This window comes from Chaetodon trifascialis, chromosome 9, assembly GCF_039877785.1.
Source record: "Chaetodon trifascialis isolate fChaTrf1 chromosome 9, fChaTrf1.hap1, whole genome shotgun sequence".
In the NCBI taxonomy this organism is placed as follows: Eukaryota; Metazoa; Chordata; class Actinopteri; order Chaetodontiformes; family Chaetodontidae; genus Chaetodon; species Chaetodon trifascialis.
In genome coordinates this window covers 16,838,350-16,862,315 of record NC_092064.1, presented here as the reverse complement: position 1 = coordinate 16,862,315, position 23,966 = coordinate 16,838,350, and the positions used below count along the sequence as shown (strand labels likewise).

The 23,966-nt window shown below is 41.8% G+C and overlaps 2 protein-coding genes across 2 annotated transcripts in view; one reads left to right on the top strand and one right to left on the bottom strand.

Moving 5' to 3' along the window:
- Positions 1 to 9,977, top strand: part of gosr1 (golgi SNAP receptor complex member 1) — a 23,452-nt gene extending 13,475 nt beyond the window's left edge. The window contains exons 7-9 of the mRNA XM_070970324.1: positions 1,702 to 1,731; positions 4,603 to 4,685; positions 5,366 to 9,977. Coding sequence (XP_070826425.1) covers positions 1,702 to 1,731; positions 4,603 to 4,685; positions 5,366 to 5,490 — 238 coding nt within the window. The 3' untranslated portion in view covers positions 5,491 to 9,977. The remainder of the gene's footprint in view (positions 1 to 1,701; positions 1,732 to 4,602; positions 4,686 to 5,365) is intronic.
- LOC139336279 (trafficking regulator of GLUT4 1) lies at positions 9,605 to 23,966 on the bottom strand. Its single transcript, XM_070970325.1, has 3 exons — positions 22,946 to 23,966; positions 12,036 to 12,162; positions 9,605 to 11,532 (listed from the first exon to the last, which is right to left on the bottom strand). Exons 1-3 carry the CDS (start codon positions 23,351 to 23,353, stop codon positions 11,522 to 11,524), a joined length of 546 nt encoding a protein of 181 aa, XP_070826426.1. The 5' UTR covers positions 23,354 to 23,966; the 3' UTR covers positions 9,605 to 11,521.

The window sequence follows — 23,966 nt, the reverse complement described above, 5'->3', positions numbered from 1 at the left end:
TTTCAATTAATTGAATCTACTCAGCATCTGTTAGATGAAAGGAAAATAAAACTTTGCTCAGCAGACACACTTGCCAACAGTGCTCGTGCACATGCAGAGCCTCATGGTTTGTTTTCCCCTCAATTTAAAAGAAAAAAAAAACAAGACAAAACTGCAGGGCAGGTAGAGGTCAACCAAAGGATACCTCCACACTCGTCCGTCTTAGTTTACCACACAATAAAATGAATGAAAAAAAAAAGATACTTTTTTGTACAATTATGGGATTAAAAGCAACATGACACCCTCTCAAGGCCAAAGTATAAAGAAGTTGTTCAGGATATATGAATCTGTACACACTTAGAGCAGGTGTATGGGATTAGCGTCAATTTAAGACCATGAGCTAGGGCCTGACAATAACGTCACAGTGGGAAAATGTCAAAATATGCTGTGAAAAAGGTTTTGTGCATCTCTGATACCATATAATGCTCTATGGCCAATCACCAACGTGTAATATTGGTTCCATTAATAGGATAGTTTTAGCTGCGTCATGTTGTGGTAAAATAATCCGTGGGGAGTACGATGTTTGTATACATCATCAGAAGCGGACATGAAATTCTGGATTGTTCTTATGAGCACAAGCATTGTGATTCAGATGAGTTAGATTCAGGCATGGGATTAGAACTACTTCAGGTATAAAGAGAAGATTTAGGTAAATGTTTGAGACGGTTGTGATTTGGTGTTGATAGAGTTTGGGTAAGAACCTGGTAGAGACCGTCCATGTTTCTCTTCCTGTGACTTTGTTTGGACACACGAGCATGCCTGGAGCCTGACAGAAACCACATATTGAACAACAGCAATGACTTGTTGAATAGATGTTGAGCTATGAAACACAATCCCTGCTGTTTTGCTTGTTTGGTTTCCTTTAGTTCTCTGGAACATTATCCAAACTGATTCCAATTAGGGAATAAACTGCTGAGATCATTGTTGTTTATGAGCAACCTGAGACACAAAACTGGTGTTACAACAAAAGAGGCGTATGTGTGTGTATGTTGTCTGACCAGTATTCTCTGTGGGACAAAAGCAAGCATTTGACACTCCCTCTTTAATGTGGCTGCAGAGGATTAAGCTCCAGGATCCCCAAGGTGGAATCCTCACTGGGTCTACTTAGTCCAGACACGCTGTCATTGCGGGAATCGTCCATCAGGAGACGATGCACTACACAAATTATTAAATCGTCTTGCTATTATGGTCTTGTTTTATTCCTAAATTTCCTTCAGATTAGGAGAGTAAATATTATCTGTGTGAGAGGTTGTAACGGATGTCATATATTCCTCATTTACTTACCCAACACATATATGACTTTGCATTGTTTGTGCCAATTATCATAAGAAAGGACGTAAACCGCATGAAAACAAATGCAGCCCCACAGTGAGGTGACCACACTGATGTTCGTGGGAAGATTGAAATGATGTGATGCCAGGCTGGATGGTTTCATCAGTCTTGATATGGAAAATCCAGTCCCAAACTACATGAAATTCAATTCAGTTCTTTGTCCAGCACAGTGTGACCAAATTAGAATTCTGTATTGATCACTATCGATCTGTAACTGATACTGACAACAGCCCCCCATGTCATTTGTTTTTTACCACACTGCCTCATGTCAATAACTCACCTCTCTTTATCTTTTCCTCCCTGCCCCCACCTCCCTCTCTTTGTTTATAGTTCAGACCGACTGATGGATGACACAATAAGGTAAGATCTGCTTTCTGTCTCGCACATATGAGAAGACGTATATTAGCATACGTGACAGTTACCACCCTGCCTCCTCCATCGTGGTATCTACATGCTGAACCCGACTCAAAACCCTCAGTCTGTGTTCAAAAATGGACCTCAGCATTTCCTGGATATGTCTAATCTAAAAGGTCCCCTTGAGCTGAGGCCTCAAAATGAAACAAAAAAATGAAGTTGTCTCCTGAAAACCATTTTAGAACTACAGTATAAGTAGTAAACGTATAGTATAAGTATACATTTTTTTGAAGTTTTTGTCCCACTCTACATTTGAAAGATTTACTTAACTTAACAATGAGCTTAATGTTCTTTACACAGAAACACAGGTGGCTCCTGGACAATTTAATCATAATGTAGTGTTACTTTGTGGCTAGTGGTTAGACATATTTCAAATGAATTTTCAAGAAATCATGTTTGTGTTTTGTGTCAGTTTGGAATGGCAAAAGTCTCTAAATACTACTGTACTTCTACTGTACTACACAATACTAGCCTTGAGGCTCAGTAGCTGTTGTTAAGGGAAAGCTTGGCAACTTGAAATTACCATTGAAAATGATTTATCGTTGCAGTCAGGGTAAAACTTCTAACTATAGGTACTGAATTCATCTAAAATGAATGCTTTGCTGAAAGCATCCAATAACTTCTACAACACCCAGCCTTTAAGGTCAGCCTCACATTGGCAGTGCATGAAACCAGTTTCTTTTTGCTCAATCAATGGATGCTTCTTATCGTAGTACTCCTTAGGACTTACAGCTGATGCACATCAGTGCAAGAGAACGAGCGATACTGTAACTTCCTCCTCCCTCTTCATTGATTTATAGATGTGCTCCACCTCTCACTACTCCCTGCTCCTTTCTCTCTCTTTAGCCCAAGCGCCCTCCCTCCTTCCACTCTCCTTTTCTCTCATCTTCCTCCCTTGGTCCTCTGCTGCCCATGCCCTTTTCCAGTTCCAGGCCTTGCATCTTATGAACTGTGCTTATCTTCAGGTCGGCTTTAACAGCAGTCTGATTGCAGGACTTTTTCTCTGATCTCTTTGTCTTCCTTGTTTTCTTTCTTTTAATTGCTCATTTTTCATCCTTAGCTTGATTTCCACAGGCCTTTTCTTATTTTTTAACCAACCTTTACCATTGTCTTTCTTCACTGTCTTATGTGAAGCAGAGTTCGGTGTTGGTTGACACGTCAGTTTTTATTATGCTGTATGTTAACTAGCTGCTTTTCAAGGTGTGTCATTTACACTTTAAGTACAGATTTTGGCACATCTCAGGTCATAGCTAAGTGGTAAATAAAATGGTATAAACCATATATTCCTTTGAATTTCTACTCTGTTTTTGCTTTGTTGGTTAATCTTAAAATGAAAAGCAACCAGTCATCTTTTCAAGTTACTGTAAATATTTATGGTGTGGCCTCTTCCTGTGGTCACCTCTGAGACAACCCAGACCCTAACTTCCATTTTTCTGTGTTTCATATTGTGAAGCAAACCAGTTTTGCTTTCATACAGAAAAACTCCAAAAACCCCCAATCATCTCTTTCTGTTTTTTTTTTTCCCATTAAAGTTCATTTTCCATTTGTGCCACTGATCTATAATTTGTGATTTTGGGTGATATGAGTGTGAAGCGGAATCTGTATCCTCCAGCTCAGATTCTCATGAGCTGGTTAACATTGAGATAAAGGTTTGTCGAGGTTGCTGGAGTCAGCAAAGTGCTTCTTCCTGACTGAGGAGAATATGATCCCCAAAACATTGCTTCAGGCCAAGACTGCGGACTGTCAGGAGTTGCCATGACCTCGCCCACTCACCCCACCCACCACACACACACACACACACACACACACACACGCACGCACGCACGCACGCACGCACGCACGCACACACACACGCACACACACACACACTCTCTCTCTAGGCCTGCTGCTCATCAACATTACCAGCCAAAAGCGTAAACAACCGTGATTTCATTTACCTTGTTTCGACCGGCCTCCTGTGGGATCTGTCACTTTGGGATGGGTGGAGTTTGTCCCCTGTGGCCAGAGCTCACTGGTTGCCATCCTGACACAGTGCTTTTTTTTTTTTTTTTTTTTTTTTTTTTAAGCACATTCACACTGTGCTTAAGTCATTGTTTTTACTTCGTGGAGTGGATTTCTTTAATTCAAATGCTCCCACTGTGAAGGGCTCAGAAGTGGGCTCAGTAGCTTCTATTGATTATTGTGTGTAACAGATGCCACAGACGGTAAACACAGAGGCTGAAACTTTTCCTGCCAGCTGCACTTTCTCTGCACTGAAAGTTGCTGAGGCCCAGGTTTGATAGCGAGAGAGGTACAATATCACAGCAATTCTACACCTTCCTTCTTCAAGCCTAGGAGACTCGCACATATACCGTAAAGCTGAAGAGTACCGTGATGGGGTGACTTAATGATTCATCCCAGAAACTCTTTCAATACGGGTTTTAATCACTGCACTGGAGGAAATCAAGAAACTGTCTTTCACAGTCTCCTACTGTTTTATTTGACTGGCAGTCACAACTATTAACAATAATTAAATACATAACAAAGTTGATTTTCAATCAGCTGTTCTCTCTCCATCATCTGTTTTTGCCTACATAACACATCATGTAGTTTTTATGTTTAGAGACTGTCTTTTCTAGGATCACACACACGCTTTCCTGCACAAAAGACTTTAGACGGTAAGGTTTTCTTAATCCCATCTCCAAAGCGTCCCCTGGTGGAATGGATGTCTAAACGCGTAGAGTCATTTGCGGGCAGAGGCACTTCGCGGTACGAAAGGCTGCAGCCGCTTGCATTAAATTGCCACTTCTGAACTCATTTCTCTCTCAATCTTTTTAGTATTGCCATGGCGACCAAGGAGAACATGACCTCCCAAAGGGGCATGCTGAAATCTATACAGAGCAGGGTCAACACACTGGCCAGTATCCTCTATGCTGTGTATGTGCATGGTTGTGTGTGTGTGTGTGTGAGGAACCAAATAAGGACAGTTCACAGTAGATTGGCAGCTGAAGGGCTGCTGGTATGAAATCACTGCTGCTCCCTCAAAAATCAATGCTCACATATTGCTTTTCTATGATGAAAAGTTATTCCGTCACTGTTTCACCATGCCACATTGTTGGTTTATGTTAGCACTCTGCTTCTCTATAATGTTGACATTAAAGTCTCAACCCAAGCTATTAACCAACTACAGCTGTCTTGACTGTCAGGAATTGTCTTTGTGTTTGTGAGTGGGCCTGAGATCTTAGATTTTTCACACGTTTCTAGGTTTGCGCATGACCTCTACAGTCAAATGTTTTAGCCATGCCTGCTATCCACTGTAGGATGTTTTTAGTCACTTTACAGTTCTGATATAATTATGGGCTTCATGGGAATCTCTTCCCAGTGCTTCTCTACGCACCAATCACTTGTAAAAGCTCTTCTGTTGTTGTGGATTTAGATCCTCAAAAGGCAAATATAAATAGAGCTGTATTTATTTCCAATCCGGTCAAAAATTCAGGAATTCAGATACTTGTTTTGTGAAGTATGTTTCCTTGATTCCAAGATGTAGGACAAGAGAGGAGTTGAAATATTTGTGATCTTCCTTAACTTTTGACTTTCTTAGACCGTTTCCCAACCATCAACAATCTCATCCAGCGAATCAACCTGCGGAAGAGACGGGACTCGCTCATCCTCGGCACAGTGATTGGCATCTGCACCATTCTGCTCCTGCTCTATGCCTTTCACTGAACGCCGGCCCGGTGAAATCTTTAAAAGGGAGCAGGATTGATCTGCTCTTTTGTAGCGTGGGAACCCTAAGAGACTGAGCTCAGTGAGGCTCCCGAGCAGGACATTCAATTGGTCCACTTCTTGGATGGGAACAAATTCAGCCAACGTGAACTACTGAACTCGCATTCAGGAGTGGGACAGATGGAGGGCTGGTGGCTGGGTGCTCTTTTGCCAACGTGGGAATGAGAGACCAGAAGTACAAATAAGACAAGATTTTAAACAATTATATCGATAACTCTGGTGGAGAGAAACTGAGAATTGTGTGAAGAGACTGTGCGATTGTGTGATGCATCTTCTTTGTTTCACAGGTGGAAGGATTTTAAGTTGAATGGTCCTTTTTAATTGATGGGGTGGGATGAATAGTTCATTGTGGGCTGTAAAATGTGAATTAATAAATTATTCATATCAGTATGTGCAAAAAGGTATGTTACACTACTAGATACTGAACCTTGAAAACCTTTTATTTTTCAAAATATATGACTTGAACTCTGTTGAAAAGTGTTTTGGGCTTTCTCATTTCTGAGCAAGTTTAACCTCCTGGATGACTCGGCAGGGCTCATAAAAAATGGTATTAGTCTACATTTTCATATCTCAAAAAGTACTGTAGCTGTTCTTTTTTAATTTTTTTATTAGAGGGTTGACAGGAAATGAGAGCGAGAAATGGGGAATGACGTGAAACGAAGGCCCCTGGCTGGATTTGAATCATGGTCGTTCCCGGTCAGCACCTCACCCTTTCCACTCACTGAATGCAGATTTAGAGGTGAATCAGTCAGTGTTACAAATCCACAGGAAGCTGGATGGCGACCAAGTTAATGATTCATTATTTAAGTAGTTTTTCAAACAAAAATTCCTAACAGCTTCTCGAGGACATGTGCTGCCTTTACTTGTTGTAAGGTCCAGTAAACTGAGTATGTTTGACTTTTGACAGTTTTGGCTTTGTCACGTAGGGCTCTGGAAAATTCTCCTTAGTTTTTTTTTTTTTTTTTTTTTAACATTTTATAGAGAAAACAACTAATCAACAAAATAATAAGCAGATGAATTGATAATGAAAACAACTATTAGTTTCAGTCCTGTTTACATTGATATGTGCATTTCCAATAACTGTTATCTGTCATCTTTAAGTTAGACAAGTGAAGTACACAATATGAAGTCAGCTATCAAATGTGGCCGTTTGAAATCTCATAAGAGCAGCTAATGTCGCATTAATATTTTCAATTATAGGTTACAGGATACTGTATGTGCAAGTACAACCTGGATTCAAACAAAGCTGTGTAAAACAAATAAAACATAATGAGGTAATTTGTTAAATCCTTTTGGAGATACACTCCTAAAGTATACGTATACTAAAAATTTTACTTCATTAACTTCATTGATTTTTGTAAATATCTGCTTATTCTGAATTTGATATCGGCCACACGTTTCAAACACGTTGGGACAGGAGCAACTAAAGACTGGGAAAGATGTGGAATGCTCCAAAAACACCTGTTTGGATCATTCCACAGGTGAACAGCTTCATCTGTAACAGGTGATAGTATCATGATTGGGTATGAAAGGGGCGTCCTGGAAAGGCTCAGTCAGTCACAAGCAAAAAGATTACTACATGGGCTCAGGGACACTTTTGTCGGTTAACATGTTTGTTTGCAAATGATTACGTTCTGTTTTTTGTTTTACACAGCTCCCTTTTTTTTTTTTTTTAATCAGGGCTGCATAAGGTAAAAGGCAGCTGCACTTCTTTGTGTTTTCAGTTTCCCTTTCTTTGGCCACGTATCAATGACAGCAGTCACGACAGAGTTATCCGATTCATGTGAAATAAGCGTCTTGGATGAAGAGGTGAAATGTCTTCAACGCCAAACCAGCCTGTTCTGTTGCCTTCAGTCTACTTCTGGGTTTGTATAGAAGAGAAGTGGAAACGCTGCTTTGATGATGGTCCGTTGAAGGATTTATAGTTTATAGTGTACCTGGCAGAGTCCACGAGACTCTATTTGATTTCAGTCCACCTGGAACACAAAGTGACATTTGAAGGTGGGAGCTGGGAACGGTGGCAGACTGGGTTTGACTGCTTAGTTTAAAGCCTTACTTTGTTGGTGGGGGTTTAGAAATGTGAAAGCAAGGCAGCCGTGTGAGAAACATCAATGTGTTTTTGTCTCACAGCTTCAGGCTGAGACTCGACTGGAATCCAAATAAAATAGGCTCACTTCAATGGACTGAAGAGGATAAATTTGGTTTCTTGTTCTCATTCCCTGTGTTTGATGCCTTCCTCACAAAGAGACTAAAAGTATAGAAAACCTAGCAGCCTGCAGTTTTTGTAAAATGTCCCCACGTTGACTGGGCTTTTTTTTTTTTTTTTTTTTAAAGAAATTTCCTTTTCTCTGTTTAACTGCAGCTGGACAAGCTTTTCCATCTTTCCCTGAATATCTCACCTCCTTTAGGGGAAAACCCTGTGCTCACGTCTTAATTTGGGTCAGACATTTGTACATGTTGTCCAGTAGACTGCAGAGGTGCTGAGGCATTGAACTCCTGAATATTTCAGCCACTCAAATGAAAGCCACCCGAGCAGAACTAAGCACCAGATCCTCTCACTTGGAAAGGTCATGCTACAGTGACTTCTGACAAGCAGGAAGTCTGTTTCTTCACAACAGCTGAAATGTAAGATGCAAGTCTGGTCCTCTGTGAGGAGCGTTTTGTAAACATGAGTGGCAGGGATGCTTCACTCTTCTAATGACATAATGGCCTCCATCACTTACTGATGAGTTGAGAAGTTTCAGATAGACATCATTTTGGCTTTTAGCCAAACAGCCGCTTTTTTTGGCCAATTACAGAACAGACTTTTTGTATCGGAGACATAGAAAGAGCCCAGCAGAGGAGAAAGGATGCAGTGGTTGTGGTGTTGTAAAGGCTGCATCAGACCTCTACTATGCAGAGTTTATAGGTGGAGGGAAGCTGACTCTTAAAATTTGTCATGAATTCTTCATTTTCCTTTTTTAATAGGGCCATCGATAACCCAAAGTTGTAGCAGCTGTGATAAATGGTGTTTGTGTATCAGGACCTGCTGTATGTGCAGGGTTTAGATATAATAACAGCAACAGCTGTTCAGTACAGTGTAATCCAATACAACAGCACTGCAGAGTTCAGCCTTAACATGGAGTAAAATCAATCTCTGATTCAGTCTCAATTAAAAACCTTACACATAAATGCTATATATACAAAGTCCACTATGGTCTTATATTCTGTTACATCGTCCAGGTGGAGCTCTTACTGTGTCCAATCCCTGCATGTAAGTGAAGGTAAGGTGACTTTGATGTTTCTGCATCTTTTTTTGGGCCATTAACATTTTGAACCTGTTACCCGGACTTTACCTCTAGTGCCACCTTAAGGTTGACATGTTTGTTTTTTGATGAAATATCCTGATGACTCTTGATTGGATTGCTATAAAATCTAGCTCAGGTAACCATGATGAGCCCCTGACTTCTCATCTTGCTCTGTCATCAGGTAAAAAGGTTATATTTCAGTGTAGGATGACATACGCTCTCCATCAGCCTCAGCTGCACTTTATATGTAGTGCTAAATTGCAAATCTTAGCATGCTAACATGCTAACCTAAGGTGGTTAACAGTGCAAACATATCTGCTCTACATCACCATGTTAGCATTGTCATTGTGAGCATTTTAGCATGCTAACATTTGTATTTGTCTTAGTGCAGCCTCAGAGCTGCTGCATGGCTGTAAACTCTCATTTCTGCCTGTTTCTGGCTGTCAGCACATAAACTCCTCACAAACAGTACTGTCAAAAGGCAAACGTTGGACCATGCATGGTAACATTTATTCCAGACATGCAAAATGTACACCACAGATATGAAAACTGGCACATACAGTATACTGGAAAAGAAACAGTAGTAAATAGGAGTGAGATGAAGGTTTGAACTGTTTTAGTGACAAAGCAGAGCTTATAGATAAGACAGTTGGCTCTTAAACACCACTTTCAGAGATGGAACATTTGTTTTCTGCAGAGATTACACATATGTTGCCATTTTGGCAACATTGTGATATGATATCTTCTTTTCATCAGTTTGGTGGTAAACATGGGAATTCTTTGGATTTTGCTGCTTCCAGATGTTATGTACAACAATGGATTGGAATGGAGTCGATTAAAAACCCATTTTGCACAAAACATTGTGCTATATAGTGTTGATGCTTGACATGACTGCAGTGGTTACATCGATGATGTCCAGTTTAGGACTTTGAAGAGTCACATTCGCTGCATAGCCTGATAAATTTAATCATTCATCAGTTGTAATTAGCTGGTGTTTCTCTTGTTTCACTCGTATGAGCCCTTAAGTAAACAACCACTGGAACTCAACAAATGGCATCACTTTTTATCTCTTGAAAAGGACTTTGTCCAATTATTCCTGATTAAAATTGCACAAAATGAAAGAAAAATACATAAATGCCCCCCAAAAAGCTGTGGATTTAAAAAATGCTACATGGTCTTATAGTGATGTTACCTGTGCTTGTAGCATAAGCCTGTAATGTGTCAATACAACAGTCCTGTGTGGTCACAGGAGATTTAATGCAGTGACTTTCTCATGAAGACAAATACAGTCTGTCGTGCTTGGATTTGAAAGAAATAAAGATTATTATTATTATTGAATGCCATTTGTTGTTACTCAGTCAACTCGTAGGCCTGTTCATTTATCCAAAAAAAAAAAAAAAAAAAAAAGTGTGTGTGTAAGCCTGTTTGGCCCAAAGCATGCGTACACATTGCATATATATTTTCCCATATAAATACATTTCATATCAGTACAAGGAGTGAAAAAAACATTCAGTGAAACAGTGGCATTTAACAGTTCATGTATAACAATGTAAGACTGGAAAATGGAGTTTAAGGGGACAAGATGAGGGAGCAGAGACAAATCTGAGGGACAGCAGCCACTGAATCAGGTTTGGTGGTAAAGACTTAGAGGAGGTGAAGGAAAAGAAGGAACTGAAAGATGGTGTGAGGTTTGGCAAGCCTTTCAGTGTCCGCCGGAGCAGGCAAGGAGATTTAAAGGGTGGTATTGGATGGTTAAATCACAGTCCTCACACATTCTACAGTGGCTGGACTCACATAAGTACACAAATCACTCTTCCATGTGCAAACCTGTTCACCTCTCTGACTCCTTAACAAGAAAAGAGACAACTAATAACAGTCAAAACGAAGGCAGAAGTTCGGTTATCTACATTCAAGCATGCAGTTGGTCTCACATTTTTTTTGGGTCCAAAAAATAAATAACAAAAATTAAAAATGTGTTCCCTGCCCCCTTTTTCACAAACCCTTGAATTTCCACTGATAATCCAAATGCCGACAGAGCAGCCATTGTGACAGTCTTAACAAACCCAGCACCACTTGGCATACAAACATTTTTAGAAAATGTACATCTATATATATCCATATATCCATATTTCAAATATATTTGTAGCTGTATATGCTTCAAATGCAAGAGGTTCAGTAAGGAATATGTGATTATATGCAGCTGTCCAACATTTGAAGTCCAAACCCAGAATCGCTTTTTTCAAAGGAGCCTCAACCCAGACACAGAAAAGGTCTATTGTCCTCGTACGTAGATCAGTCTCTTCATTAAGAGTCCATTATTCCACAAGGAATCATTTAGGAGTCCCCCCGACCACACACAAATTTGCATTTTCTTTTTCCTCCGTTTTAGCCTGAACAATTCTACATCAGGTTTTTCGTTATTTTTGTCAAGCAAATGTTACTGGATTCTAATGCATGCATCTCTGAAGGATTTTTTTCATCGGTTTACTTGCTGCAGTACCCACTTTTTTTTTTTCTTTTTACATTTTTTTTGCATTCTGAGGGTGTTCATGATGTAATTACCGTAGGCATGAAGATAGGAACTGTATTAATCTATTTATTTTTTTGGAATGGGTGTTTTTTTCCCCTTGTTGCATCCGTGGTTTGGCTTTCACGGCTCGCTGTCTTCCCTCCGGTCCTCCGTGTCACTTGCTTACTGTAAAAGAAAGAAGTGCAGCATCGTCAGAGGAAGTCCGGCCCAACCCAAAGACAGCTTCATTATTTTGACTAGTGTAGCTCAAGTGTCGAAGGCTGTGAGTAGCTGTGCTGCACAGTCAGCCCCCTACCCTCGCTGCAGTGCTAAATCAGTATGCACACACACACACGGCTTGGAAATGTGCTGAGTTTGGACACAGAAAAACACACATCTCATGCTTGTGTGGTAGTGTCATATATCACCCTGTAATCGTAATGCAGTAGGTATTCTTTGTTGTTGGAACACTAAACTCTGTGTGTGTCTGTGAGTGGACACATGCACACACACACACACACACACACACACACACACACACACACACACACACACACACACACACACACACACACACACACACACCATTTTCAAATGTTCCTCCCTTTGCACCGCCCACTGGAGGCTTCACCATAATCCCATAATTGTATTGTATTTTGAAATTTGTCCTTCCTTTGGACTTTCTGTACCTGAAACTGAGACGTAGACTACGATGATGACAACGCCCAGGATGATGGAGACGATACTGAGCAGACGAGCCAGTCGTCCCAGCCTCCTGGCCCCATCAATATCGCCCACCTGGAGACTGTTTCTGGACTGGGGACACACAGAAGAACAGAGTATTACGAAGAGAAATATTTGACTGATAAGGTTAAGCAAAGATATACAAGACTACATAATACATAATAATTGTAAACCAAACCACAGCACAGTAGGGCCATATTTTTCAGTTGTAGTTGACAATCAAAGCATCAAAGAATGGAAGTAAATGCACTACCACGAGTACAGGGTGATAACATCCAGTGTGAATAGTTACATAATCCAGGAGTCACACGAGTCATTCCTCAAAAGTAAAAACAAAATAGGTTATTCGTACTTTTTCAACAGAGATAAATAAGGAAGGTAACTGCATTTTAGTTGAATGGATGACAGATCACAAAGATGTGACTTTATTTAATGCATATATTAAATATTTACATTATATTTCCATGAAAAGGCAAACTCCTCTCATGCACCCTCTTGTAGCCAAAATGAAACACAGACATCCCCCCCCCCACATGTTCTTAGGTCATAAACCCACTACACCGATCCAGTTGCACAATTTATATCTGGTTAAACTGTCTGTAAACAGTCTGTCTGTGTTCATATTTCACACATCCACAGTGGCTTTCAATAAGTCACCAGTGAGCTTCAATTTATCAAAACAAGCCACCAGTAACAAAGAAAACATCTATATTTCCATGACTCAGCAGTAATCACGTTGAATCTATCAGCATCAGCAACATAAAAGCAGCACCACAAGCTAAAGGGATGCACAGTTTGGGTTCCCTGTTCAGAACCCAGAGGAAGTTCCCTCCTCGGCACAGAGGCTCGACTCCCTCCAGCAGCTCTCTGAGAGTTACACTTTAAAATATTTATCAGGTGGTTTTCCGTAAAACGACAGACAAGTTATTTTAAAGGGGAAGCGACACACATGCGGTACAGTAACGTTGACGTCTCTGCTGGGTCCCGTAGAGTCCCGTAAATTAAATGACAACAATAATTTATTCCCAGTTGTGGAGGGTGAGATTGTCTACTTCAGACAGGCAGATCGAGACCGACGGAGGGATGTGACTGGCAGAGCCAGCTGGATGGAGTCGGTCAGCGCAGCTGTGTGAATGGGTTGTAGATCAATTTAACGTTTTATGTATATTGCTTTATGTTTGCTGCAGATATGGAGACAGTGTGATTTATGAGTGAGTGTGCGAGGCATGACGGATGGATCCTCAGTCCTTGTGCAATGCTTTCACACGTGAGTCCCAAAACCACAAATCTCATTCGACGTCGCTATCGTCTAGTTACCCATGGTTTGTGCTTAATTTCGGCTGCTAGTCTGTGACACTGTTAAACACACACTACTGTACGTGGCACACACACACACACACACACACACACACACAAGGCCTGGTTCTTGTCATCTCGTCATTGATTTTGTCGTTAATTGATTTTGTCAGCTGTTTCACAAAATAACTGAACTGTTTTAATACATGAAACAATATCATTCATTCATATATACCCTAACCCTATTTTGGAAACATATAGACAAAGTCCTGTCTTTGTCTTCAAATAGACCGACTAAGTGAATCATATATGTGATATAATGGGCAAAAAGAGAATAAGCATGCTCCTTGGTATCCGGTTTGAGATTAAAATAGGCCACCAGGAAGCCTCTGTTTGACTAACTGAGTTCAGCATTAGTGCTCAGAAACACATATCAAAATAAGAATGCGTGACCGGTTCTGAGCTTAACACAAACGTGGTGTGACAGCAAATGACCGAACAGAGCTGTGTTTCTTTCCGCACTCGATAAGAATTACAGGTTGTGCTGAGGTAAGGAACAACAACACTGGAGAGCAGCAAAAACAGGGCCTCGTCTGATGAATTCCACTTCCTGCTGTCTCGCTCCAGCTGTGTACCTCCATTCATCCATCACGCTGAGGGAAAACATTGCAGTCTGGTGGTGGTGTGATGGTGTCGATTGCGCTTGCATGGCACTGACTGAGCCCCCTTTATAATGAATATTTGAGCGCTACAGGACATCTGACCATCCTTTTATGCCAGCAGGGCTCGCGTCTATCAGGGTTAATGCACCAAACCTGTTCAGCAATGCTTTCCTGAACAAAGCAGTGATATCAGCTTATGCAGCAGCCGTATACACTCACTGCACGTCAATCCTCCTCGGGCTCTGTGCGCTACACCAACTGGTGTGTCACCCTGGACCAGCATCCCGGTGGGGTGGTTTTTACTACTTTTTCCATGCACCAATAACCTGAGACTGTTCAGAGGTCAGACTAAACTGAGGGCTACAGCCAAGAGAGAAGCTGAGGAGATAAACTTGTGTCCTAAATTCAAACCCCCCATGCAATAAGTAAGACGATGTGCTTGCTCTTATGCCTGATGAAAGTTTTAGGAGCTGTCCGTGGTGCTGAATGTGTCTTTATAAACCAGAAGCTGTGTGACCTCTCGCTCCTCTCATCTATTTTGAATCACAAAGCTACATTTTTATAGGGCGTGTTTCTAGACAAAGATAGAGTGGTGTTAAATGGAAAAATCACCGTCCTGAAATGAATATATTAAGGACAAAATATGTCCTATTAAAGCCAGATCAGCAAAGACATTGTTGTCTAATGATTTACCTCTTACTCCTCAATGAGTGTCTCTTTACTTTAACCATTGTGAGAAGAATCATAGCAAAGACCACACAGAGGGAGAGGTGTAATTATATGTAATTAGAAAGAAAGTGACGTGGAGGGGGGGCGAGTTACTTCACTCACTCAGTTGACACTCAGGGTGCAGAGTTGGGGTTGCCTCAGGATGAGATAAGATTACACTGCAGGGAGTGAGAGAGAGCTCTCCCTCCATCCTCCCTGATCTCCTACTAGTGACTTCATCCTCTCACTCCCATGAGCCTCTCTGTCTCCAGGCTGTCTCTGGTGTAGTCAGATCCCACTGTGCGCTGTGCAGGTGGGTGGGGGCAGTGCAACCCTGGGGTGTTCCCCTGAACCAGCACACTAATGAGCAATAAGCGCACCGATGTTGCAATCTGGCTGTGAAAATGGTAAATATCATTGTATATCATGTGTACAACCTAATCTCTAAGAAGCACATGTAAGAGGATTTGTCCTGTGTTATGGCAAGTAGTCTTTTCAAAAACAAAGGGAAGAAAACAATGTAACTGAAGGAAAGGCCTGTTTAAAATTTCAACCTTTCAAGTCAACTTTCTTTGTGACTTAACCCTGAACAGCGAAATCAATGCACGTGTCAATCTGGGCTCCTCACAGCAAAATAAGACATCTTTTTTTCTCACTCACACACACACATCAGCTTTTGACTTCCAGGCCTGCAATGTGAAGCTATGGTCCAAACACAGTCTCAGTGGAGCCCGTATTGATCCGGACTCACATCACAGAGAACAGCAGCATCAGCACCTCAAATCAATGGCGGCCTCTTTCAGAAAACACAGCCTATTCAGCCTGCTTAGTGAGAAAACATTAATGAAAAGAAGGCTAGGTTTTAAAAATATGTCATATATATGAAAAACCCATCTGTCAAAGACAAAAAGAATAGAAAGAAATAATGACATGCTTCTATGTTAGCATCCTTGTTTAATACACCCAGCCCTTTTTTAATGTTAGCCACGGGGCCTGCAAGAGATTGTGTGTGTGTGTGTGTGTGTGTGTGTGTGTGTGTGTGTGTGTGTGTGTGTGTGTGTGTGTGTGTGTGTGTGTGTGTGTGTGTGTGTGTGGTTAGTGGGAGGCAACCTTTGAGAGAGAGATGATGTATGTCTATATTGATTCACAGAGAGAGTAGGCCTGGTCATATTTGTTTTCTGAATGGGAAATTCTACCCTCAAAGTGACTTGTCCAGTCTTCATTTTGCTGCCAGTGTACACACCAGTGACACACACACACACACACACACACACACACACACACACACACACACACACACACACACACACACACATACACACACACACACACACACTACTCTCTCTCTCTGTAGTGCATGTGTTCATCAGAGGAAGGTGGAGGCTAGTAAGTCAGTAAGTGCTCCCTTTCTCTCTTGTCATTAATAATGGAGGGCCAGCAGCAGCCTGGTGGAGAGGGACAGTGCACAGCCAGGAGCTGGTGGGTTTGATCAAATTTAATGTATTTATCTGCATTTACACACATTGTTTCCTATACATTGTTCAGCTTTCATGCTTTTGAATTTATGCGGCCCTCTTAAAAATGTATTCTCCAGTCTGGTAGAACTTATGAGCCTTAATTTTAAAACATTTTTCTAAATTCGAGGTTGAGGACAATTTATAATTTAGTAATCGTCATTTTTAAGCACATGAGAGAGAATAAGTCTGCTGGTCTGCCAGTTTACACCACTTTGGTCTCGTTGTGTGTAAGGACCATCATAGCCTCTAGGGGCCGCTAACAGGGCTTTTAGATTCAGTTTTGTTATACCAGAATCTCCATTAAAAATTTCAAACCACTCAGTGTGGTCAGCTGATCAAATCTGTCAGACCCGTGATGGCAAAGCTCTCATTCTTGGAGCTATAAAATGCATTCTAGCTGCTGCTGCAGCTCATAAATTTTAATTGTATTTATATCTAGGTTGGCTTGTGAACTGGAAACACAGCTCAAATAGCCTAACGTAGCGCCACAAAAACACAAAGCCATAATGGTGTATGCCTTATTCCATTTAGCGGGTCAGTAATGAGTGAATTTCACAATTTAGTTCATAGCACAGTACACTGTTATCAAGATTAACAGAGCATGCAGCTATTAGTAATGTGTTTGTCACAGGAAAATTACATTATCACATACAGTATGTATGTACAGAATGGGGGAAACACATCTGTAACTAAATAGGTATCAGATTGATATAGGAAAAGGAAACGCTAATGACCAATCAGGAGAAGGTTTGTTCCGATCCATCAGAGGATTTAAAGTGATGAGCACACAATGAGAGTCCAATTACAACACTGAATGAAATTATAGTTCCTCCTGCCTCAGTGTGATGTAAAACTAAATTTGGACAAAACAAATTATGAAGAAAAAACTGCAAAAACTGCAGTTCCTCTAATGACCACTTGAAGCTTGCTCCAAAAGTGAGTCAATTCCCATAGACCTCCATATTAAAATACCCATACTTACAGCAAGAGATAAACCTGTTTACAGCCTGGTACAAAGACGGGTTTTGCTCGTTTTAGCTCATTTCCCCGTTCATGACAAAAGTACAATGGTGAATTTGTATATAACTTATGATTTAAATTATATTAAGGTTTAAAGTTATGCATAATTACAGACAGGGCTGCTTTGAGTGACAGCTAACCCCTAAGTTTGCGCAACCAGGCTTGCTTCAGCTCCACCCACACTCCACCTCTTTGCCCATTGCTGGATTAACCGAGAGTTTGGTGGTCTATTATTTTAACAAGACGAGTACACAGCCATGCTAGCGACCCTTTGAGGCTGCACTTCAGCACAGCAGTGCTTTGAATTTAATGCTAACATGCTGATTTTAAGCAGGTTGAATTTTTAACATGACCCTCCTCTTGGTTTAGCACGTTAGCCTGCAAACATTCGCTAATTAGCACCAAATAGGTATAAACAAGTAAACATACATTTACAGGTATTTAGTCTAATACTAATACTAGATAAATTTAGTTTAGTTGTTAGTCAACAAACTGAGGCAATATCTGGCAATAAATACACATTTTGTTGGGATACTATTACATTTTCACTCAACATTTATTATGAAGCTCTTTCTTGTAGGATTTGAAGCTTTCTGACTTTGGAGGCTTCTGGTGCATCAAAAAAGCCCCTACAGTCTATAGCTGACAGCACCCCTCCCCCATTCCTGTGGGTGGTGCTCTAATGTCATCAGTCCACCCACATGACAGCGTTAGCTTCCCATGTGTTCTGCTTTGTCCACTCTGGAATGATAAGATCAGCCCTTACACAGCTTTAACATAGCAAATAATACATACATGTTTTCTAACATAATATGAGCTGTCTCTGGTTTTCTCTCTGATAGGCTTCATACTATTGGCAACAGTATGAAGTGCTCTCCCAGTATGTCTGCAGTATTAGACTGCTAATAAGAAGTCATTTACCTACGCACACACACATACACAGTCATCCATCCAGTGCAGCACTGCGAGTCCATATTTCACAGGCAAATGTGCTGAGCGTGCAATAACGCTCCTGCAGTTTGGACCTTCCCATTACTGGGATAGGTTGATCTGGGCAGTAAAAACCTCTGCCTCTCCAATCCCCATAATTGACTGCACATCTTCCGCGTTTGCCAGCCACAAGCCGTCCCCTCCAGAGCATCAGTCAGAGATCTGTGGCGGCAGCCAGCTGAAAGTTGGCTTTTAGGTGGTCCTGCCGCTGGAAGTGGTGGAGGATGATGATGGATGTAACGTTCGGCGGTTCGGTTGTTAGCAATGCACCATCTGCCAGGACAGAAAGATGCTAACTGTCTACAAGGCTAAGTGAGACCTCAACAGATTGTACTTAATTATAGCTCATTTTGGTCGTTTACAGGATTAAGACACACAGACCTGTGTTGTTGTCTGATGTCTCGGGTCTGTAAGCACCACAGTAAAAGGGATCATGTGACGGTGTGACTTGTGCAGGCCGTTTTGAAGGTGGAGGTAGGCTATTAAACCAGTTTGGTCGAGGTCAAAGCTGCATAAACTGATTTTTCCCTCTGCAATCTGGGTTCAGTGTTCATGTCTTAACTCATTTGGTCTCTACCAACTCCTGAGGGAAATATCTGGTCTTTGAGCTGTTCCACTGTGTCCTCTGCTTAGTTGATAACTTGGAAAGGAAGCTTAAAAAGGCTGTATAGTACTACAAGGGATCTACAAGTGCCCCTTCTTCATATTAGACAGCCATTTAGGCAGTTTTCAACATAAATAATATTGCTTGCTAATATGCTCATGCAATTTCCAAACTCATCATGAGTTTGGGATGTTTCCTCTGAGCTCCCCTCAAGAAGACCATTTCAACATCAATTGAGTAGTTTCTTTTCTTTCTGTTCAGCTCTCCAGAGGTGTCCATTTCACATGGGCGAGGAGAATATTAGCACTTAGTAGTGTCTGAGTCTCGGGCTGCATATCGTGTGGTATCAACCACATTACTTTTGATTCGTTTGCTCAAAGCGACCGTTGTAAACCTCTGTTTTCCTGCTCTGACTCACTTGCACTTATCTGACATCACTGTGGTATCTTTTTCAATTCCTTTCTAATCCAGTGATAGGAACTACTTTATAGCCATTTGCTGTCTCTCTCACGCCCATCTGCCCTTGTAGCGAATGATGTTTTGATCTCCTTTGCTTGGCCCGTATCCCCTTTCCTTACACCCAGGAAAGAGAGAGGATGTTGATCGCTGCCACAGAGTTGGCTAACTGCTGCAATCTGCCCTCTGCAGAGAAACTAAATTGACTTCTCTCGCCTTCTATTGAGTTAGTGGCCAGCTCCGGTTTCTCCCTCCTTCACTTTTCTTTGTCCTGCCCTCTGTCAAAGCCTCTCCCACTCACTCTCACACTCACACACACACATACACACACTCTCCGTGCCATTAGCAAGCGGCTGACTTGTGAATGTCAGTGGGTTCATGATGATGGCTCGGGGAAGTACAGGCCGTCTCGTGGATACTGCCTGATATTCCCTTTGGTGTGTAGCGCCCACAGGAGTGATATTACAGAACTAATGGCTTTGCTGCATTGCCTTTGCCTTGTTTCTCTGTAGATCTGAGTGTTGGCTGCTGTACAGTGTCAGAAGTAAAGTGCACTAAAAAAAACACACAAATGGCTGTACCACGAGCAACACAGCTGCCATCAGCCACCTGGAGTTAAACTCAGACACAGAGTTAGCACTGGTGCTGCTAAAAGACTCCTGGTAGAATACTACCAGGTACTTAATGCAAAGGTCAGCCAAAAGCCATATTTATCTGCACTGCTCAGTTACAGTAGAGTCCCTTCTCTGCCTCTGTTTGCACGCAACAAGACACTTTTGTTTGGATTCAGCCTGTTTTATTGCCAAACACAAAAAAGGTTTTTTCACCTGAATGTGCTGCTTGCTGCTTTTTATTGGTCATTTTATTCCATTTCTGCTTAATAGGTCCCCCTAAATCCTGCACACTGGACCTTTAACTACATGTCTCATGATGACAACAGTCAGTATTTAAGAAACTCCCTAGAGACGTAACGCTGTCTCTCTCCAGCCCCTCACACTGACGTCGGCACACCCTGAAGTGGCTCGATTAGTTTGTCTCTGACTACAAACCAGCCTGGCTTTGTGCAGTGTGATTTCTCCTTCAATGTTTTAAGTGAAACTAAATTCATTTCCTTGAGTGACTCAATTATAAATATGACGAGTTTGGAAAGGAAAGTCTTGCTTACAGACACTAATTTGCCAGTTTCTTCGGACATACTCAAACCTTCACTGCGTCGTGTTTACAAGCCTTAAATGTGTTAATGGTCCACTTGTCTCATTGCAGACTTAATATGTCTTGAATCCACATGCTGAAATGGATGAAGTAACCAAACTTTAAAAGACAAACCACGTGCTAGACATTCGATTTTTGCCACCAGCAGTGTCAGCCTGCTAAAGAGCTTTATGCTTACGATTAAGACAATTACAAATTACAAGGTGCAGGACTGGAGACAATCCTGCTGTGTCACGTTATGCTCATGTGCGTCTGTGTAACGAGATATTTTTCACACACATGGTGCACTACATAATGTTACATAATACAAATACCTTATTGATCGCCAGGCCTGAAGTTAACATTGAGCTACATGCATTTGCAGTTCTTATCTCATAAAACGTGACATATTGTTATCTCACATATTGACTTTGTGAATTTCCAAGCTCAGTTTTTCCACGTCTGAGTCCAGCTTGATGGAGGAGTGTGGAGATCTGACAGCTGGAAAGAGGCTGGGACAAATAAATCACATGCCTTCAGCAGCTTTTGTAGGAGTTTCTCCTCGTGGGATGTTTTACTGGATCTACTTGCAAAAAGGTAATTTGAAGACAAAATATGGAGCTTTTATGCTAAGTGTAGAGGCTGGAATGCCACTTTTTATTAATGTGTTTTCAGCTTTGCTGCAACATCACTGGCATAAGTACTGTATGCGTCTGCCAAAGTGAAGCGAGTGCCACAATCAAAGAGGTATAGCCGACTTCATCAACGCTGCACAACATTTTATTACAAAATCGTCAACATATCCACATCCATTACACATCTAATGAAACATAAACCCCTCAGTTTCTCACTTTATTATCTCTAAATTTTGCACTGGCTGATTGAAACAAGCTCTTCCTACAAGCCTTCAATAACAACTCCAACTTCACTGCAGACCTATCGCCACTGCAGACAGTGACAATAAGGATAAGGTCACGGTGGAGACCTGAACACAAGCCTTATCCACAGAGCCCTCACTCTGCTAAAAAGCCCCGTCCTGCATTAGAAAAGAGCGCAGTTAAAACAACCCAAAGAGCTGAAACAGCAATGGCCAAACATCAACAGGAGGACAACACTGAATTTGTAAAAAATGAAGCCTATTCATTGTTAAAAATAAAAAAATTGCATAATACAGAGAATTGCATAAAAAGTTACTAAAAATAAGGAAAACTCATCTCTGATGCGACGTTCACAGGAAATAATCTGCTGAAAATTTATCCAAATTGCTTGTTTTACACAAACTTCCTGCAGATATTGAGTTCACTATTTGGGTTAATCGAACAGCTGTTTTGTTGTGTTTCTGAATATAATGACGGTCAGTGTCGTCTGTTTCCTCAGTGATAGAAAAGGGACCCCTTAAGGGAAAGTGTCGGTGTAGACTGACTGAGGACTGCGTCCACAGAAAACATTTACTGAGCTGCGAGCAGCAGCTTGTCAAGCATCTGTGGCTGCCTGGTGTGGCTTCAGTGTCTCAGCTGCATCTTGTATCAGCATTTCTCGCATCCTGAAACCGTCAGTGAGAGGATTAATCGAGTGTCAGCACCTCTAAACCAGAGCAACCAGCAGCTGAGCAGCAGGCCTGAGCACTGGGAGAGCTGATGGTGCACTGAGCACTCGGTGTGTGTGTGTATGTGTGTGTGTGTGTGTGTGTGTGTGATATTCATAATTCATGGTTACTTTGATCTGTTTTAGATTACGGTTAATTGAATACACTTGAATTTTTGACCATCAGCAGGAAGTAATCTTAACCACAGTGGACTCTGTTACCTTTGACAGCCATTTGTCATTATTTTTTGACATTTCAAAAGAAGATTTTTTTTGGGAATTAACAATGATCGATCAGTCCATGGACATACTTGACCGTCCTCTCACTAATATTGCTCTTAGCAGTGTCACTCTCTCTTTCTTCTAATATCAAAATCACATTTAGACAATAGTGGCTGCCAATAATTAAACATGAAGTGCAGAAGGCAATAAAAGCATAATAGATAACTGTAGAATTATAGAATATTAGAAGTCATCTCGCCTTAGCTGTCACATTAGTTATACAAACTTGACATTTCTGAACCACATTATGTTAATATTAAACATATTTTTCATTCTTTGACAGTGCTTGACAGAGATATTACATGAATGTCCTTGTTTCCTAAGTTCATGAAGTTTGACCAACAGCATGAATACAAAATACAAAGTTTTCCTCCATCAGCTGATGGCTACATCTTTCTGAATGTCAGATTTAGACATGGGGCATCCACTGATGAATCTTTCCTCATCCACCCACCCATCTCTCCTGCTCCACTTTTTGCTCCACAGTAGACTAGTTTAGCTCCTTCTTTAAAAGTTTTGGGCTCATTTAGTAAAGTGACACTCACCATGATGGAGTACACCAGTGCCACGATGCTGACGGGCCAGACGGGGCAGAAGCAGGACAAGATGACGAGGATGAGGTAATCCTTGGGTTTCGGGGTCTCCTGGACGGTAGCGTTCCCGGTGGAGGAGCGGCTCAGGCTGACCTTAGACGGGGACAGGGGGGCGGCGGCGGCCAGCTGCCCGGCGGAGCCCGATCTCACAGCCACGCTGTGGCCGTTCTGGTCCGCCTCCAGGCCCTTGTCGCTGTCCATGTTGACCGTGAAGGAAGTGGACATCTTCATCCCATTCCCCCCGGGCTCGGTGGTCAGCGCCAGCAGTTTCTCCGTCTCCTGGGAGTCCGCGGGCGGAGGGCCTACTCCACCCTCACCCAAGTTGGACTTCAGGAAGTCGGTGTCCGTGTTGATGGCCATGTCCCAGTCTCACTTCTACCAAATCAGATTAGTAAAGTACTATATCTAGAAAAAGAGTTACAATTGATCAAAAGCCAGGAGGCATCGGCATCCCATAATACAGCTGAATGCAAGTTTTCACAACTAATCTTTGAAGGTGGGATCAAGTTTGACTGATGGAGGAGGGGGATCACCAGCAGAGGTGTGGCGGCAGAGTAAAAATCAGATGATCTGAAAGGTGATGTGCTTCAGAGGAGCTCGGCTGGAGCAGATCAAACTCCCTTAAAGAAAATAATAAAAACTCCCGGAGATATCATCCCTCCTCCCCTTGAATCACTTTCCGTCACCTTCCTTCACATCCGCCGTTTGACTCATTTCCGAAGGGGGCTCGGATCAGACAACCTCCCCTCCCCTCTGCTGCATCCGAAGAGGACCGATTCAGTCAGAGGACCTCCTTGATCCACTGCCACCACTTTGCCTTAAGTCTGTCTGTTCATTGAAAAGTAACCCAAACGCCTCTTTTTTCCCTCTGAAAAGAAAGCGGGACGCAGGTGAGACGTCTCTGTCAGAGCTGCACACCAAACGAGCCACTTTCTCCTCCTGAGTGCCTCCGCGCCGCAGCACCACAGCGACT

Excerpts from the sequence above, each read along its gene's own strand:
- LOC139336279 (XM_070970325.1), bottom strand. The coding sequence starts at position 23,353 with ATGGCCATCAACACGGACACCGACTTCCTGAAGTCCAACTTGGGTGAG. Across the intron at positions 12,163-22,945 it reads CACTGGTGTACTCCATCATG|TCCAGAAACAGTCTCCAGGT; the intron begins GTGAGTGTCACT and ends GTGTGTCCCCAG.